This window comes from Lagenorhynchus albirostris, chromosome 18 (genome assembly GCF_949774975.1).
Source record: "Lagenorhynchus albirostris chromosome 18, mLagAlb1.1, whole genome shotgun sequence".
Classification (NCBI taxonomy): domain Eukaryota; kingdom Metazoa; phylum Chordata; class Mammalia; order Artiodactyla; family Delphinidae; genus Lagenorhynchus; species Lagenorhynchus albirostris.
Genome location: NC_083112.1, coordinates 21,111,921 through 21,130,840, shown reverse-complemented (window position 1 = coordinate 21,130,840; position 18,920 = coordinate 21,111,921). Strand labels below are relative to the sequence as shown.

General features: G+C 50.7%; 1 protein-coding gene across 1 annotated transcript in view; it reads right to left on the bottom strand.

Moving 5' to 3' along the window:
- ERICH6B (glutamate rich 6B) overlaps positions 1–18,666 on the bottom strand; it is a 36,029-nt gene extending 17,363 nt beyond the window's left edge. Inside the window, exons 1-4 of the mRNA XM_060129561.1 lie at positions 18,573–18,666; positions 12,803–12,858; positions 3,700–3,836; positions 1,314–1,422 (exon numbers count right to left, since the gene is read on the bottom strand). Coding sequence (XP_059985544.1) covers positions 1,314–1,422; positions 3,700–3,836; positions 12,803–12,858; positions 18,573–18,666 — 396 coding nt within the window. The remainder of the gene's footprint in view (positions 1–1,313; positions 1,423–3,699; positions 3,837–12,802; positions 12,859–18,572) is intronic.
- Between the last annotated feature and the right edge of the window lie 254 nt (positions 18,667–18,920).

Here is an 18,920-nt window from a genome sequence, read left to right as displayed (position 1 = left end):
GTGAGGGGTGATGGTGAGGCACAAATGGGGAATCCGGTCATGTCGAATTTCACTCTCCAGTTAGAAGTCCTACCCGGGGCATGTGACGTAGAGTATCCTGAAAGGCCTTCATTTCCCAAAAGGAGGAAAAACTCATGCATACCTGCATCCATTTCAAAAACACTTATTGAGTGCCTACTGTGTGCCTTGCCAAGGAGTGAAAGACACAGGTGTCTTTGGCCCAAAGGGAACAGAAATAATAACAGGCATTTGTTGTGTTTCTGGCTGTTGAACAGCTGAAACCCCCTCCTTGTTTGGGGGGTACCCCATTGTGTGAGTCTTGGTGGGAGGTAGGCCTGCCCGCTCTAGAAACTGAAGGTGGTCATTCCTTCTTCTGCCTGCCTTCTAACTCCAATGGGGACACGAGACTCAGGCTCAGAAGGCCCTTTACTTCCCCAGACACGCTTGCCTTTTGTTGCTCATTGAACATGTCATGGAGATGAGCCCTGGGTCTGACCTGAGGGGTCTTGGGCCTGAGTGTGGTTCATGCCCACACAATAGCTGGGTGATCTCAGGGAAGTCACTTATTCTCTTGGCCTAAGTTTCTTTACCCATCTTCACATGGTTTTGAAGATTAATTTGAATCCGATAACTGGCCCGCAGCAGTTATTCCATAGGAGTTAGGTCAGGGGCCTACACTGGTATGGGGACAGGAGCTCTTCCTTGAGAGGGAACCTGGGGCTGCGTCCTGGCTCAGCAAGAAAAAGCACCATGATTGATTAGGTGTGTCTGCCGTGGGTGTTGCTGCCATTTCTACGTTAGTTGGATCTGGTCGTCTGAAAGATGTTCCATGTGGTGGTTTTGAGTTTCTGAATTAAGTAGCCCGATGGCTTAGGCTCTTAGGCTTTTTGATTAGACCCAAAAAACTGGCAACCTCCATGATTGGCACAACTTAACAGCTGGACCTCAAATGCCTTCAGTATCTGGTAAAGGGGCTCTTTCTTAAACTTTGTGTTAATGACTTCTTGGACACCGCCCCCCCCCCCAGGCAAATCTAGGTCAGATCCCTTCTTGTGTGGTCCCATAGTATACCCCTCCAACCATACCATCAACCGTTTTATGTGCAAATTCCCTGATTTCTTGGCTGTCTTCACCTCCTGCCCTCCCTCTCACCCCCAGCACAATCAAAGGATGAACCCCTCGAGGTTTATCCTTTGTCTGGCTTGCTCTGTGTTTTATCCCCAGCAGCTGAGACCGTATTAGCCCAGTAGATGCTCGGGTGAGGAAACAAGCATTTCTGGACACGGCAGAAGGTGGGAGACAGCGAGACGCACCCAGGAGAGCCGGGCAGCGGGGGTGGAAGGTGGGAGAGGGTTCTTACTTTCACGTTTCTTCATAATCCAGAGGATTGTTTCCTTATATTTTCCAAAATTTTTCTTCAGCCTAAAAGGAACGTGACTCATTTTTAGAAGCTGAGACTGGATTCATGTTTCCATGTCATGCTGCACCGTAGACCGTGCTAGGGCCTGCTCAGCCTTTTCATAGGGGGAGGGCGGGCTGGAAGGCTCTGCCTTCGGACCCAGCTTTCTTCCAGTCTGTACTCAGGAATTAAGGGCCAGCACATCGTGCTGTGCGTCCCTCCTGGCCTCTGACTGGCCTTCAACTTGGGCCCCTGAGCTGACCCCCAGACCTTTCAAAATGAATTCAGTGGGGGTCCTCCTGGGAGCGAGGCCAGGGCTGGGAGGTCCAAATGCACGGCTGGCTCTGTGAGTTAAGCTCGTACAGCTTGCTTTCTCTGCGGCTTGTGCCTATTTCAGCGAAGGCTGTTTGGAAATAGCTTAGAGAAACAGCATTGTCTGCGAACCGGACAGAGCCACCTGAAACCCCTTCGCATTTAGTAGGAAAATTTCAAATACACTCACTCAAAAATGACTTATCATGAAAGCCACATTAAGGCACAGCTCTTCAAAATGATCACGCCCTCAACCCCCCTCTCATGTCAATAGACGAAGGGAGTCGTCCCGGCATTAAAGTGGCTTGGACTGTTTTACTTCCAAATAAGGGTGGTCTCCAGAGGCAGCTGCCTTTCCTGGTTCTCAGATCAGAGCCCTTTTGGAAGGGAATCTGCCGGAAGGAGTGAGCCTCCCAGGCTTAATTGGATCAGAGAGGAAGGCCTTTGACAAGACAGATTTTAAGTTCTCAGTTCAGAGTCCTTGAAGAGAGCATAATAATTTAACCCCAAGCAACCTTAGGAAGCACATACCCTTTGCTGGAAAGGGCTGGACTCTTTTGTCTGGGGGAAAATAGAGGTTTGCTCTTTGTACTTTAGGAGCAATTGCGGAACTGGAGAATGAGCTCTTCATGGCCCATTTGTACCAAGTGTTATTTATTTGCAAGCACTTTGAATGGAATTGAAGCAGTTACCTTGCCTACCGTCACCTGTGAAAGAGTAAGGACGGAGGAGGGGGTGGGGTGAAGCCTGTCCGGCCAGCTGAGAGCACGATGCCACGTGCATACAAGAGTTAAATTCCAGTGAGGGGATCCAGCCAGAGGCATCCAGGGCCCTTTGGGGAAGTTTCCTCCCTTAGCTCTTTGCCCACCTTTGCAAGCTAGTGGAATCCTTACTAGCTAGCTCCTCAGTGGTAGAGACTGGGTTACACACTACTGTACAGACCGGCACACAGGAGGTGCTCATGAAATATTCATTGAGTGCAATTAGGTTAGAATGAGCCTCCGTTATAGGCTTAAATGGGAAAGAAGGGGAGAAAATGTAACATATGAGAGAGGGTACCTTACAGGGATGTTATTTGGGATTTGTTTTTTGCCGCTGTATGAGGATGTGAAAGCTTGGATGTTCTTTGTGTTTTGCATTGTGTATTCTGCCTTCCCTTTTCCTAGAGAAGCCTTAGGGTTCTCTGGCCCTAGGACTCTACTGAGCCCAGAGCAGAAGTTGCTGGCAGTCAGTCTCTCCCTGATTTTTGTGAGAGTCTCCATTCACCAAGGAGGTTATGCAGGGCACCCCATCCTCACAGCCTCATCCTCAACCACTGCTGGGGAGTCTGCCATAGACCCCCTGGATGTCTGACCATGTACCTTGTTCACCAAGGTTTCTGACAGCTGGATAAGTGAAAGTCCAGGCTTCCATGTACCCCAGTCTGGATGTACAAACAGGGTTCTGGAACATTTTGAGACCTGGAGTCATGCCAACTAGAAAGATTGGGTGCTAGCAGCAGTCTGCAATAAACTTTTCATTCCCCATTCCCAACAGGGGCTCTTGCCATGAATCCCAGGGCAGTGAGGCTCAGGGCTTTTCCCCCTCAGGGAACATGAACTTGATCCTCCATTGTCCCCTCACTTCAAAGGCCCAGGGGTCTGAACCTTGCTTCCCAGACTTGCGTACAATTCACGGTCCCTTCAAGACTTTTCCTGCCCTGGATTTCCAGCATCTGTCACTGCCCATCTTTGATCCTATCCTGCACATCCCCTACTCATAGATTTCTTTGCTCCTGAGTTTTGGCAGGCAGCTGGACCATCCTGTCCCCTTGACCCCTAATCTTACCCTTGTCCTTGTGCATGGCTTGTGCCTGCCCTTTGACTCAGGGGACCTGTCCAACCCTGGCCTTACTCTATTCTCTGATGACCCAATTTACACTTTCCCTGCTGCTACCACTGGCCTACCTGCACCTACTGACCGATAGCTCCATCTCTCCAGTCACTTACAGAATTCCCAGTTTCCTTCTGGTCTCTCTCTCCAGATGACGGGTCAGGGGAATGTTAATATCCTCCTCCAGTTCACTGCTAGCCGCCATTTCTCTGAGCATGGTCCCGAACACTGACTGATAGGAGCTGGTCACAACCTGCAAAAGGACCACAGAATGAAGTAGCCAGAAAATGGGAATTAACAGTTAGTTAATGATCACTTTTGTGACTCTCTAAGCTGCCAGAGGAGATTGCAACATGTTATTCGAAAAAGAAAAGCAGTGGGAACAGTAGGGTGGCTAGCAAGATTGGTTCCAAAGACTATTTCCATTACGGTCACACCCTCTTCTCGTTCTCCAGTTCCCTCAAGAATTCTTTTTAAATAGTAGCATACCAAGAAATCGTTTGAGAGCATAAAATTACCCTCTTCTGACAAATGTAGAGATGGCTCTAGAACGTAAAAGTGCTTCCATGCCTTAAGAGCATAACAGCCTTTTTGAGTTCCAGGAATGGCCAAGCTCTCAGTGGTTGGTTATTTATTCATTGTGAAGGATAACAGTCTTCGGGAAAGCAGGGTAGCACCTAGCACGTTCTTGTAGAGGATGATTCTACCTTTAAAGATTCTTCCAAAGTAATGACATTGCAAGCTCCTTTTTTATTTTTGTAAATTTGATCATTCTATCCCAAGTCCATGCTGCTAACCAGGACTGACCCATAGGTGGGTCCTCACAAGAGTTTCTTCTTTTGGATCCCTTTTGGTCGAAGGTGAAGTTTGACTTGCCGTCCAGGAGAACCCTGGGTCTGTCATGTTGCCCTGCTCACCTACAGGTCGAGGTTGTTATGGTGGTGGTTCTGCATCTGATGATGTGCAGTCTGCCATTCACTTACAAGCCTTCTATCGTAAGTGGAAGACCACAGATCCGAAGTTGCATGCGACCTGGGGCAGATACAAGAATGGAGCTTGTGATTGGCTGGGTTTTCTAGGTTGGGGAAAAGCTGGGGCGTCTCAGGTCTGCCTTGTGTGACTCCCAGCCTCTGCGTGCTCCTTTCCGCATTGCTGGTGTGCAGTTAATGAAATACGGCGGCCATCAGACTGAAGAGGCTGTAAGGCCGTGGTGCCCTAAGTAAGCAAACCAAAGCCTAAGGCCATAAATGCCTCAAGGTTAGGAAATCAAAACCCGAGGACAACCAATCAGAAGCAGCAGGCTTTAAGCTGCGGCCAATCAATAACTTCCTTGCTTTGCTTCTGCATTTTCCCTGTAAGTCTCTCCCCAGCTCCTGTTGGTGGAGGGCTCTTAGCCACTTCCGGTTTGGTGCTGCCCGATTTGGATCCACACAGGCTCAAATAAACTCTTCACTTTTTTTTTTTGCGGTACACGGGCCTCTCACTGTTGTGGCCTCTCCCGTTGCGGAGCACAGGCTCCGGACGCGCAGGCTCAGCGGCCATGGCTCACGGGCCCAGCCGCTCGGCGGCATGTGGGATCCTCCCGGACCGGGGCACGAACCCGTGTCCCCTGCATCGGCAGGTGGACTCTCGACCACTGCGCCACCAGGGAAGCCCTCTTCAAATTTTTAATAGGCTTCAGTTTATCTTTTCATACGGGAATGAGTCAGTGCTTCAGGGCAGGCTGAGGTGAAGGCTCTGGTGTGGCTACCCCTGCCTCAAGTTCTTCACTGTTGACCATCCCTCCCTTGAGGTGGAGTGATGGCCTGCTGGCCCAGGCCAGTGGTCTCTCACCAGCCCCTTTGGATTCCATGATTTGTTCACCAGAAGATACGGTTCCCGCTATGCTCCACCAGACAGCAGACGCGCTGGCGGGGCCTGGTCGAAGTTCTCGTCCCAGCCAGGCTGTGCTACCCCGCTCCAGCGCATGTGCCCTCCTCGGAGGCTCATCCCGTTTGCTTCCCCAGCCTCTGGAGAGCTATCCTCATGGTCACGGTAGGGGTCTTGGGCCCCCAAGTGATGACTTCTCCCATGCCCTGTGACTGCTCCTGGGTGAGTCTCTGGTTTTTCCAACCAAGAGCGTTTGCACAGCAGGTGTGTGATGCTCGCGTGTAGCCTACAAACAATTCAGACATGTATAGGGAACTCAGAGCAGCCAAGAGATTGAATTGTCAGAATAACCGAAGTCTAGGGTGATAGCCCCATCGGAATCCAGGGGCCTCAGCTGCCTCTCCCAGTGGCTTGTGGTGTCCCCCGCCCAGCTGCAGGTGCCATGTGGCGTTGACTCCATTCCTTCTGTCCTGCTCGCTGGCCCCATGTGTCCGCAGCGGCCGCCTATGGCATTGCTTAGAGAAGCAGTGCTTCCCCGGCTGGACAGCTGCCTATCCGCAGATTGCCACTAGCTGGGCCGCGGGTGCTGCCTCATTATCCTCCTAAGCATCGATCCTTGGAAGCAGAGTGGTACAGACAGCAAGGGGGAAAGTATCCCCCTAACTCTTTGCCTCACTTTGTCACCTGGGCAAAGCCCCTGAGACGGCAAGGAGTGGTGCTTGTGACCAGGGCTCCCCTGCACAGGCCGCCTGTCGCACGGAACCCTCCCAGCGTCTGGTCTCATCCAGAACCTTGCACAGCTCCGTGGGAGATGTTCCCTCTGCCTGTGTCTGCAGCTCCGCCAGACACAGCAGAACCTCAATTGACAGGCGCGCTGAAGGTTTCCAAGTAATTTGTGTCTAATTAAAACAATTCCTTTCAATTTCAACTCTTGCTGAAAAATCTTTCTAAAATGCCTGAGCTTACTTTCCTGTCTTAGTAAATCCAGTGCGGTGAATCAAAGTTCAAGTAATCTTTGTTCCTCCCTTTGACATGGTATTTCAGTATTTGAAAAGCAGTTCTTATTCATATAATGTGTATAGGAGCGTGTCTGGAAAGTAAGGAATTTAGGGCTAAATAGGAACTGAGACCAGAGAATTTTTCCAATTAAAATAAAAGCAAAAAGTGTATAAATGCCTAGGGTTTTTTTTCCCCCCTTTTCTTTTATAAGTTTAGAAAAATGTATCTGCTTAATCTTGAGTTCCAGGGACACAAGATTTCACTCTTGTAATTGTAGTTAATACCTACAGTCCTGAGAAAGTTTGTTAGTTGTAGGGGAAAGGATGTATAACCTGAATCAACATGCGTTGGAAGTCTTAGAGGTAAGTTGACACAGGAAATTAGAGCCACAAGCCTGTACAGGCAGGCAAAAAATTGTGCAGTAGGGCTTCCCTGGTGGCACAGTGCTTGAGAGTCTGCCTGCTGATGCAGGGGACACGGGTTCATGCCCTGGTCCGGGAAGATCCCGCATGCTGTGGAGCAGCTGGGCCCATGAGCCATGGCCGCTGAGCCTGCACGTCCGGAGCCTGTGCTCCGCAACGGGAGAGGCCACAACAGTGAGAGGCCTGCGTACTGCAAAAAAAAAAAAAAAAAATTGTGCAGTAAAGACAATGCAACATGCTGTAGATGTAAGGCTTATTCAGACAATTGGGACTTCCCATGGTGTCTCTGGTTATTGGATACAACTCGGAAAGGACAGCTATTAAACTTCCGGGGCTGGTTCTGTGCCCCTCTGAAGAGTGTGGGAGCAGGACTCCGATTTGGGGGAGATGCTCCACTGCTCTTTGTTGCGATGTCTGCACTGCAGACGCTGTTGTCCAAAGTTTCTGTCCTGCTGGGCTGCCCCAGGCCTGGTCCTTTAGTTGGAGACAGCAGGCTTTTCTTGGGGCTTTTGTTTGTGCTTGTTGGGGTTTCTGGTCGCTGTCTTTTCCAGCACCCAGTCGGGTAAATGAAGCAAAAAGAAAACTCAGGAAACTCACTGCCATGTCGTTCCTTGGGTCCCAAGGTCCCTAGCCAGTCTGCCTTCTTCTCTCCGTCTTTTAAAAGCTTCTTTTGTTCGTTTTATATATAATGTATAGGGTTTTAAGCTGTACTTAGTGGGAAAATTACATTTAGTCCACCTTTCCAGAATCCAACGTCATTTTTTTTTGGCTGTGTTGGGTCTTTGCTGCTGCGTGTGGGCTTTCTCTAGTTGCGGTGTGCGGGCTTCTCATTGTGGTGGCTTCTCTTGTTGCGGAGCACGGGCTCTAGGCATGCGGGCTCAGTAGTTGTGGCTTGTGGGCTCAGTAGTAGTGGCTCACGGGCTTAGTTGCTCCACGGCATGTGGGATCTTCCGGGACCAGGGCTCGAATCCGTGTCCCCTGAACGGGCAGGCGGATTCTTAACCACTGCACCACCAGGGCAGTCCCAACTTCATTTTTACATAGGGTTTCTGCAAAGGACGATTTGCCTTGATATCTAGGTATCTAGGTAGCTGACATGATTTGTTTTTAGCTTTGCTGCCTTCAGAATCAATCTTGAGGGTTTTTTGTTCATATTACTGAAAGCAGGGCGTTGTGGTACCGTACTTGGCTTTCTTCTGACCCTCTTTGGTTTAATGTGTGTCATTTACACTTAGGCTGTTTTAAGAAAAGCTCGCTTCGGCTGTGCTAACAGTGTAGTGAAGCTGTGAATCCCAGGGCTTGAGAGGCAGTGTCCGGCTGGCCCTGGGCCACTCTGCTCTGACATTCAGAGCCAGGTGTTCTCCAGTTTTTATCCAACTTACATTGGCTTCGGAGTCTTCGGCTTCCACGGTGCCAGTGGGATCACTTAACGTACGATCGCAAAAGCTCTCTTTAGAGACAGACTCCTCGGCTTTCAATTTTGGAAGGCACAGCCAAAGGAGAGGCATTTGGAAAAGGAACCAAAACAAGAAACAAACAAAAACAAAAAGAGAAATAGATTTATGGCATTTACACTTGTGCTTTTGGATAAAAATGCATATGTCATCAATAAGACTTAAATAAATTCATCAAATCACTTAAAATTTGACTTGGGGATATCAATAAAATCGGAATAAAAAGGTCAGTTTCAGTGGCAGACTTAAGAAAGTGAGTGTGTGTTTCTGGTGGCCAGTGAAGATTCATCTGACAAAGTGACATTTGAGTGAGTCCTGCATGAAGCAAGGGAGCGAGCAGGCAGATGGCTGGGGGAGAGCATCCCTGCCAGGGAGCAAAGGAGGTGCAAAGGCCCTGAGGCGAGAGAGAGTGGGAGCGTGTTGACATATCTGACAAACTGGAAGAGGCACAATATGCCCGGAGAGGAGGGAGATGGGAAGGGGCAGGGCCAGCTCACCGAGGACCTTGTAGGCCACGGGAAGGAATTTAGATTTTATTCCGAGAGAGATCTATCCTGAGTGTGATTTTTCTCTTGGAAATCCTGAGAAATATCCCTAGCGCCCGTCAGTTTTGTCAAAAACTGCCCATTTCCAGAATTGCACATGGTTCGTAATTGCTAATCAAAGCCTGAAAGATGAATCGCCAAGCCAGTGAGCTAAAAAAAAAAAAAAAAATCTCTCAGAGATAGCAGATGCCTTTGTTCTCAAGGTCAGCCACAGCCTGGTGACCCTGGGCCAGGAGAGGGCTGGAAACCTCCCGGTGTCGACGGGGTGCAGACCGAATGGAGGAGTTGATAATTACAACTTGGGCCTGGAGTCCCTGCTCCCGGGAAGGTGTGGCTCCCGAGGCAGAGCTGGGGGGAAGGGCTCCCACACAGTAATTGGGCCCCCGGGGAAATTACGGTGGCCTTTGTCTCAGCTTCAGGATGACATCAGCCCCTCCACGCTGGGCCATCCCGAGAGCCCTGAAAATCCACCGGCTTGGCACTGGGCCGACCGATTCTGTCTGACGTGTGTCCCTGCTGGGCCTCGGGGGGGCAGAGAAGGGGCATTCTTCGTGATCGCCATACACGCACGTTATTTTTGCACTTCTTCCCAACTTTGGTTCAATAATGAAAACGCTGACTCCTTTGGGCCCCTAGGGGGATGGAGAACTCCACTCAGCTGCATCTGCCTGTACTGACACGAGGCCCAGGACCCTCTCTGCCTACAGACCTCCTACCCCAGCCTTGGCTTGTTCCTGGTGGAAACCTGCCTCCTTTCGGTGGCCCCTGTGTGGTGCGAGTCCCCCCACAGTTCTTTCCCGCCAGGCACTCACCACCCCGCTGGGGTGCTCACAACTGGCAAAGGCACCGGGCCCTTTCCGTTCATTCCAAAACACTGTGTGTCGCTAGGCTGTCTGCCAGGGATGCGGCCTAGAGAGGTTTGAAAACTTCTTGTTGGGAAAGCCCCACAAGAATCCTTGGGAATTCAGGCAAGAACCTCGGGAAGCTCCGTTTGGTTGTCACTGGAGAGAAATGGAGGAACTGGTAGAACAGGGGTCTGGGGAGAGCGGGTGGCAGAGCCTCTCTGTAAGGGTCTCTGAGGATGTGACGGCCCAACATGGAGGAGTCCGGCTCTGGTCCTGATAGCTTAGCAAATCCCCATGATTTGTGAGTGCTGTATTTTAGTAAGCTTTATTGAATAATAGATAGTTAATTCGAGGGAAAAAAAGAAGTAGGTGTTTGTCAAAGGAAGAAGGGGAGTTGGCAGGAGTGAATGAATACAGAGCAGCAGTGTTCAGAGGCATTCGGTCCCACATAATCATTAACCTTAACATCAACAGGCACTGTCTGCGTGTCAGGAGGCGCCCAGTAAATCCGCAGGAACACAGCCGCAACTGGGGCAGAATGAGCAGGGAGAGCTTTATTCCTAATTAACCTTCCCTTTGGGGATTTCTGTCAACCTCTACCTTTGTTCTAGGGAGATCATTATCTTTCCCTGAAGTTGCTTTATGGAGGGACTGGGGGAGGGGGCAGGTGTCAGGCCAGGTTCCTAAGTGGCGGCCCTGTTACCCAGGACTCGAGCCCCTCCCAGCTTGTCACTCAGTCCCCTCGCACCCTGGCCCCCTCATCTGTGTAATGGGGACCATAAGCCTTATCTTCAGGGTGGCTCAGGGGACCGGCGCTAATGCAGTGAACGCCGGGCACACAGCATTCCCTGAAGTGGAGTGTGCCTGTCCCGGACTGATGAAGAACAAATCTAAATTCTCCCCCATCCTATCAGTGGCTCTCCTGTAACGTTTTTTTCTTGCCAGAAGCATACTTCCTGAATTGGGGTAGATGTTTGAGTCCGGTGTATTTGCCCTGCAGGGCAGAGCCCCACGTTATAAACGAGGAAAGGGAGGGGACAAGCAGTAGGCGACTAGCCCTGGGCGGGCTCTGAGAAAAGAGCACTCAGGTGAAACTCGGTCCTGTTTTCACCTCCTCCACCCTGCACGTAGTGAATTCCTTGTTGTCCTTAAATCAAGGATAAACGATGGGCTGGCCTGGCAGCTGCTACGGGCGCAAATCTGTAATCTGTTCTGAAGCCACTCAGTGTGCTTCGTGGATCAGCGGCCCGAGCTGCTGCCAGGAGCTTGTGAGAAATGCAGAGTCTTAGATACACGGAATCAGAATCTGCATTTTAACAAGATGCCCGGGTGATCGCTCTGCACATTAAAGTCCGAGCAGCAGTGCTCTACCCCGACCGCCCCCCACCCCGGAAATGAAATAAGATGAAGAAAATTTTATAGTCTAGAGTTGGGAGGAGTTTGATAAGCCACCTGTGTAGGTAACCCTGATTCTCCCCGCTTCCCCCACCCCCATGCTGACAGACAGCAAGCACGTCCTCATCCCTACGTTGTTTCTAATAGGATGGGTCTGGTTAATCGCAGGGCTTTTGTGGAGTGATGTGTGCAGGTTGGGATTCTGCTGCCAAAAGGCTTCTCCCCTGTCCTTCCCCTTCATAGAATTCAACTATCCCCTCCTTAATAAAAATTTAATCAGGCTTTAAGGGTACCATCTGAGGGGCTCTAATTCATTCCCTATCAAGCTACTATCGAATGAGTCTGTCTGGAGGGGCCCATGCATCCCAGTCAAGCCCTGCTGACCAGACTTCAGGGAACCTAGCAACTGACCGACTGGACCCTCTTTAAATGTGGGCGTCCCTATACAGAGCTTGAGTAGAGAGATGGACCTCTGGGCCGTTCCCAAGTCATTCTGTCTCGTTCCCGAGACCCTCTCTCTGTTTCTTGTTCTAGCTCCCTTTTACAGTTAAGGACAGAGAAACATATATAGGTTCAGGGACTGTGTGCCCAGCATGTCCCTCGGTCCTCTCTAGGACTCGGCACCGGCTGGACCAGCAAGGCACCCACCCGCCCAGGGCGCTATCCCCGGCCCCGGCTGCTCTGCGGGGAGCAGGGATCTTTGGATAGGTTATGTGGGACTCTCACCATTTCCTGCCTTTTCCGGTTCTTCAGTGGGAACAAAGTCTGAAAACAAATAGGAAAAATGATGAATAGGATGTCGTTCGGTGAACTGTTAACCCCTAAATATCTGGGGAGACCAGGGTGGAGACTGCGTATTGTAGGGTAAGAGGCTCCCATGACGGTCAGCGGTTGGAGGCCTGTAGCTTATGCCCAGCACACATTGATTCCCCTCCGTCTGTCCATAGTTCATCTTTCCCACTAGAGTTTAAGTTCTGAGAGGGTAGGATGGCTTTGTCCATATAAAGATGGACAGACTACTGCCCAGTACACAGTAGGTATACAGTAAATATCAGTAGATGCAGAGTAAATGTCACGGAATGAACTGAGTATGGATAATCCATTATCTCCCCTCCTAACTCCAGCGGTAGATATTATTTCCTCCCCTTTCAAAACTCAATTTTAATTCAAAATTAAAAGCATTTTACCCTTTGGCCAAGTTTCTTCCCTGAGCCTTGACCCCTGACACCACGTTCTGGAAATAATGCCTCGGCCACTGGCCTTAATGAAGGCTACCGTAATCTACAGTGGTCAGAAGAGGACTCTCTCTGGCTCAGGGTGTGCTAATTCTGTGCTTCTTCCCGTCTCAAAGATGGATTCGTACCCTCCGGGAGTCATTTAAAATCATCGTAGAACTATAAAATTAAAATGATACCTTGTGAATCAGACTTTAAGGGGGTTAGCATCGTTGTTGAGTCTTCCTCTGTTTGAGATTTTGATTTTAAAGGTACTGTTAAAAGACAGAAGAGGGTGGCTGTTAACAATTTCAACCTTATGCTTTCCAGGGGGTTCATGCTGGACGCTTAGGGTCTGAGGTTCTTTCTTGGCACCCAAGGCTGATCCACAGAGGAGAAAACGGGCTGGAGGGCACAGCTGGCGTCTACTGGACGCTCCCTCTGCCAGCCTCCTCCTCTTAGCTTTGCTGACTTACTCTGGGGCTGCAGTGAACAGCGACTGGGAAATGTGGGCCCTCGGTGTTCTTCTTCTCTGGTCCCAGGACAGAGAGGGTGGCTGGGATTGAGGGGAGACCTTGGGGATATTCCTCCTTCTGTAGGAGGAAGAGCTGCAGGAACCATAGAGCCGAGTGGCCTCAAGGCCGTGTAGACTCATAATGGCGTCTGCCTGTCGCTGTAGGAAGTGGGCATTCTGGTGTTGTGTTGTCAAGAGCTCCCGGAGAGGTGCATGACGGGGGCTGGCGGGGAAGCATGGGGGCTGGCGAGTACAGATGCACTGGGTTATGCCACGAGAGGCTACTGTGGTTTTTGAGAACTTTTGTAAAGTTCTTGGTTACCCATGTTTTATATTTTCTAGAATTTTGTGATCCCTGCTCCTTTTTGCTCCCTCACCCCTACCTGTCCTTCTCCCTACTCCCAAACACATGCGTGGGTGCGCATGCGCACACACACACACGCGCACACACACACAGACACACACACACACACACACTCCATTCCTAATGGCAAGGAAGCAGAGGCGAGCTGCCCCCTCCCCTCTCATGGGAGCGGCAGGATCTGAGCTCGGTCTGTGATGAGAAGCCTCCCCACCTGGGCAGGATCAGCGCTGCCAGTGCATCAGCTGAGCCCGAGCCCTCCACAGCCAGGGAGCTCTCCAACTTCGAAGGACGTGCATCCTACCATAAATGGCTCCGACTGTTGGGAATCACGTCTATTTCTTAACTAATTTTCCTCAAGCTGGCCCTGTTCTAGCCCTTCCGTGCAGATGGAGAGGTCAGGTCTTGGTTTTGTGTGTCAGATCATCAGGTAGTTGAAGGCAGTTATCCTGTCTCAGAGTCACGTGTCTTCCAGACTTAACGCCCTCATTTGCTTCAGCAGTTCTTTGTACGATGTGGTCTCCAGGTTGGCCTAACACCACCCTCTCCTCGAGCCCCGGCCAGTCTGCCTCTAACCCTCATAGAGTGTGGGATCCCCCGAAGTGAACAGCGGCCCCAGGGTTGCTTCTGCAGTGCAGGCTAGAACAGGACCCGTCTCCCTCTACATAACCTTTTAATTGTTCTTGGTTATATTAACTATTCTGGTAGTCACACCAGTCATACCATGGACTTATTGAGCCTGTGGTTGAGTAAATCATCTACAATAGACAGGGCATTCCCCCCTTGTCCTTCTCCATCCTGTTTTTGTGGGCGTAAGAGCAGGGTCTAATCTAAATTACCATTCTGTTGTATCTAGCCAGTCCTGATCCAATGTTTCTGCCTGTCAAGAACTTTTAGAATCTGATCACATTATTGGCATCACCCAACAGCTGCCACTCATGTACAGATATAAATATTCCTCCTACATCTGTATCCGAGTCTGTGGATACAGACTGGACAGAGCCCTGCGGCTCCTGACTGGAACTTGGGTTGCCTCTGATCCTTAAACAGTATCTCTGGATGGTTATTCAATAGCGATCATGCCATTGTCTTGCACTAGCATCTACCTGGTATTTGTCTATGTCGTCCATAGGAACATGAGGAAGGCTCTGAAAAAGAAATGTGTTTTGGAATTCGGGCCTCCAAATTCCACGGTTCCCTGATCTAATAACCTTGTCAAAAAGTGACCTAAAAGCCAGTATTACTTGATCTGTTCTTATTGATCCTATGCTGGTTCCTTGTGGTCATTTTGCTCTCAGTTATTTGCCCCAGATTGGTCACAGACTCATTTCCCCAGTTCTTCAAAAACCATAAACATGATTAAACTTTTCTCTCTCTGTAGATATTCTGGGGTAGACTTTATCTCGGTCAGGACACAGCAGTTACCATTCTTTTCTGATCTTCTCACCAATCTTTGGTGTCTGCTATTTCTTTTTTTTTTTCGATGTTGGGGGTAGGAGTTAATTAATTAATTAATTAATTTTTGCTGTGTTGGGTCTTCGTTTCTGTGTGAGGGCTTTCTCTAGTTGCGGCGAGTGGGGGCCACTCTTCATCGCGGTGCGCGGGCCTCTCACTATCGCGGCCTCTCTTGTTGCGGAGCACAGGCTCCAGACGTGCAGGCTCATTACTTGTGGCTCACGGGCCCAGGTGCTCCGTGGCATGTGGGATCCTCCCAGACCAGGGCTTGAACCCGTGTCCCCTGCATTAGCAGGCGGATTCTCAACCACTGCGCCACCAGGGAAGCCCTCCCGGTGTCTGCTATTTCTTGCCTAACTTTGCTGTACCCTTTTCAATCTGAAGATCATCTTCTTTCACAGAGAAGTCAGAATTCAGTAGCGATGGAAGAACATGATTTTCTTTGACTCGTTCCTCAGCAGGCACTAAACAGTGGCTCTGTGTGCCTTGATCTACTTTTTGCCCGAATCATATTTGAAAAGGGCCCCCCTTCTTTTGTTGCTGCCTGCAGTATTATTATTATTACTTTTTGGTAAGAATACATTTACCCTGGACTTCTGCTCTCCTGACACTTTTCTCAAAGTTCGAGACATTTTCCTACTTTTATCGTAGGTAACAATCGTATCTTTTTTAACCTCTGCATGTGATCTTTCAAAATCCGAGTCCACTGAAAGGAACTCTGTGCAAACACTACTTGGCACTTTTTTTTTTTTTTTTTTTTTGCGGTATGTGGGCCTCTCACTGCTGTGGCCTCTCCCGTTGTGGGGCACAGCCTCCGGATGCGCAGGCTCAGCGGCCACGGCTCACGGGCCCAGCCGCTCTGTGGCATGTGGGATCTTCCTGGACCGGGGCACGAACCCGCGTCCCCTGCATCGGCAGGTGGACTCTCAACCACTGCGCCACCAGGGAGGCCCCACAGCTCCTTTCTAACCAAGACTGTCTCTTCATCATCTACCTTCTCATCACCATAGCTGATCTTGAGCCTGCTGAGGATTCAGCAGCAGTTCCGCAAGTATGTAACAAATATTTACAGGCGCTTACTGTGTGCAGGACGCCAAGTCTTGAGGATTCCTACAAGCAGGGTTATAATGCTCTGTGTGAGAATTTCTGGTGTACTTTGTTCATGACCCTGCTCTGTGCCTGGCTGGGTGGACACCTGAGGCCATAACTAGTCTTTCCGGCCTTCCACCTGCTTCCTCACACGAGCCACGAGACATTCCTGGTGCCTTTAGCCTTCCTTCCATGTCAGACCTGCCACTCTCTGTAGTAATACGTTTCAAGGATTTATTTATCTGGGTGTTACCCCTCCATATTTGGTTCAAAGTGCTGTTTGTAGAGTCCATGTAAAATGCTGCTTCTGGCGCACTGGAATTGAATAGTCCCGTAATAAAAAATGCTTTAGAAATAGGAAACTAGCACCCATGAAATCTGTTCTATCCTAGAGGTTCTCTGGTTCCCCACCACTCCTGTGCCTGGAATCCTCTGGGATCTCGTTAAGGCCGAGGCAGGGATGGTGATAAGAAAGCCTGGGAATCTGCGTCTTTACGGGCACCGTGTGCTGGGGATGCAGAGTCCCGGACCCAGAGGAGTAACACTGCTAACACTCTCACCTCCGCTCACTCCTGGGGGCCCTCAGTCAGCACTTTGAATTGCTTTTGCCTTGATTGACTGTGTTTCTCCAACAAGTGGATGGGTGGCTTCTGCCCTGGGCTAAAAGCAGATTCTCTTTTGCATCCACCGTGCTCGGGAACCCTTAGTGTTCTGTCCTCCAGCTGCAAAAGGACTGGCTTTTCTTCGTGGCACGGGCCCTCTGCCTCCTCTTACCTCGATTTTGAGCTCCTTCCTGGGGCTCCACGCTTCCTGGATTCCCCTTGCACCCCTACCCCGGTTACCTCCTCTTACAGCGGTTCACTCTTCCAGAGGAGTCTCTTAATGAGCCTCTTTGCCCCATTCCACTGTCCAGACACAACCAGTTACCTGTTGCCAGCAAATTCTGCCCAATTATTATGAACACTCTCCAAAAGATTGATTGTAAACCATAGGCAGACGGGAAAAGACAAACCTTCACGAATTCTAGGGAGTTGCTTACTTCTCCTTGTGTTCCAGTCTCTGCTGTATCCACCATCCCCTCATGTCTCTGCAGGAGCCTGGGGTATGACATTGACCCTGGGTTTAGTTGCTCCAACACTGTCCACACCTTTGGTCCAGGCCACCAACATCACAGGATCTTATCAGTAGGTATTGCTGTGGGTGATTAGACTTTTGCTAAACACTAAATACACGTTGGCTTTAAGGAACTCAGTCCTGGAAAAGACTTAGCTACAAAACATGCCGCTACAGACCAAATAGGCAGAGTGCTTAAAACCTAAATTAGATCCAGACGTGACTGGCTCTGGAAATGAAGCTTGGGGACCAAAAGGATCATGAACGAACACGGCAAATGAAGCGGTGATTTCCGGAGGGTCTCTCTCTGGAGGTGGGCGCATAGTGGTACGAACAGGCTCTGGTGACTCCCTTCCCACACCCCAGGCTTCTCCTATCTCTTTCTCCTCTCCCACATCCTTTCAAGCTTAGCATTGGCACTTTTCAGGCGATTACCCAGTAAATGACTTCGAGAATCCTGCTTATGAATATTTAGATAAACGCTCAGATTTTTTCCAGCTGTCATGCTTACTGACTCTGAAATGGTTCCTGTTTTCAGGGCTCCATCGGAGCACACACACTAATAAAAATCCCACATGAACCGATTTAGCCTGTAAAACACTCCTCGTCACGTGCTGGCAGCCGGCACCATGGAACTCCTGGCTTGTGTGGGCCTGCCTCTGCCACTCCATTCTCCCTCGTAGGGTTTCTGACTCTTGATTTCATTTCACCACTTTTGAGCTACAAAATGTAGCAGGCACGGATGGGGGCAGGGGAGCGAGGTGCTGGTCGGGAATCTTAATTTACCGCTGCCATGACTACAGATGTGAAACGCACGTGTGAATCTGTGATGGTCAGTCTCACTAAGGCTGGGTTTAAATTATTGATAATGGCGAGAAATGCCATTCAGTGTTGCACCCCCAGGATCCTAGGGCGAGGAACCTTTGGGCTTCGTTGGGCAGAGGATTAAGATCCTCAGTGCAGTCTTGCCCAGCTGTCTCTTGAGTGTCTCCTAGTTGTGGCCACAGACGTTCCCCCTGCGGATGGTCCTGGCTCGTTCTGAACCAGGGCTGGCTTTGACCGCACGCCGAGATGGAGAGTCTGGGTGGGTCCCAGTCCCTTCACCATGTGATTGTTCGGAGATGGCCTCTCTCCTCAGGGAACCAGCCTGTAATCTGGGAAGGAAATGGCCTGTGTCCCCGAGGGAAATAGGGCCTGTGTTCATATAGAACAAGAACAGGAAAACTGGGCTTCCCCGGTGGCGCAGTGGTTGAGAGTCCGCCTGCCGATGCAGGGGACGCGGGTTCGTGCCCTGGCCCGGGAGGATCCCACAGGCCGCGGAGCGGCTGGGCCCGTGAGCCATGGCCGCTGAGCCTGCGCGTCTGCAGCCTGTGCTCCGCAGCGGGAGAGGCCCGCAACAGCGAGAGGCCCGCGTACCGCAAAAAAAAAAAAAAAAAAAAAAAAAAGAACAGGAAAACTAATGAAGGGACAAGGGGAAGATCGCAGAAGGTGTTTGTCTTAGCACTTTGCAGATGCTCTTTCTCTGAGGGGGGTCTGGGATGAGGAAGGGGGTCCCAGGGTTAGGGTGGCACAGGAAGCAGTATATGCATCATCAGCCCAATGGCCACTACTCCAGCCTCCATATTCCACATCCACGGAATGCCCGCAAGGCCACATCTCCCCAAGCCCCCAGGAGCCCGGCCGCGAGGTGGATGCCGGCTGTGGGGTCCCTTACCCTGCCGGCTTTCACAGCTCCACTCCGTCTGCGTGCTCTTGTCCTGCAAGCCCAGGAACTCTCCATCGCGCTTCACCGAGGATGTAGACGGCATCGTGTCACTGAGGAGAAGCTGGCTGCTGGCAGGTTCAGGGGGTGGGAGGAGGGACAGCAAAGAAGGTGGTCACCCGAGGGACGCCAGCAGCAGAGGGGAGCAAGGGTCGGCCCACCTCCAGACAGGGGCCGGGTTAGGAACCCAGAGCTGTGGCCTGCGGGGAGGTTGTAGTGGCGGCGGCTGCTTCCCGGTCCCCGCGGACTTCGGCCTGTCCCTGGTGGTGGCTGTCACCGGTTGGAAGGGACCACCTTGTG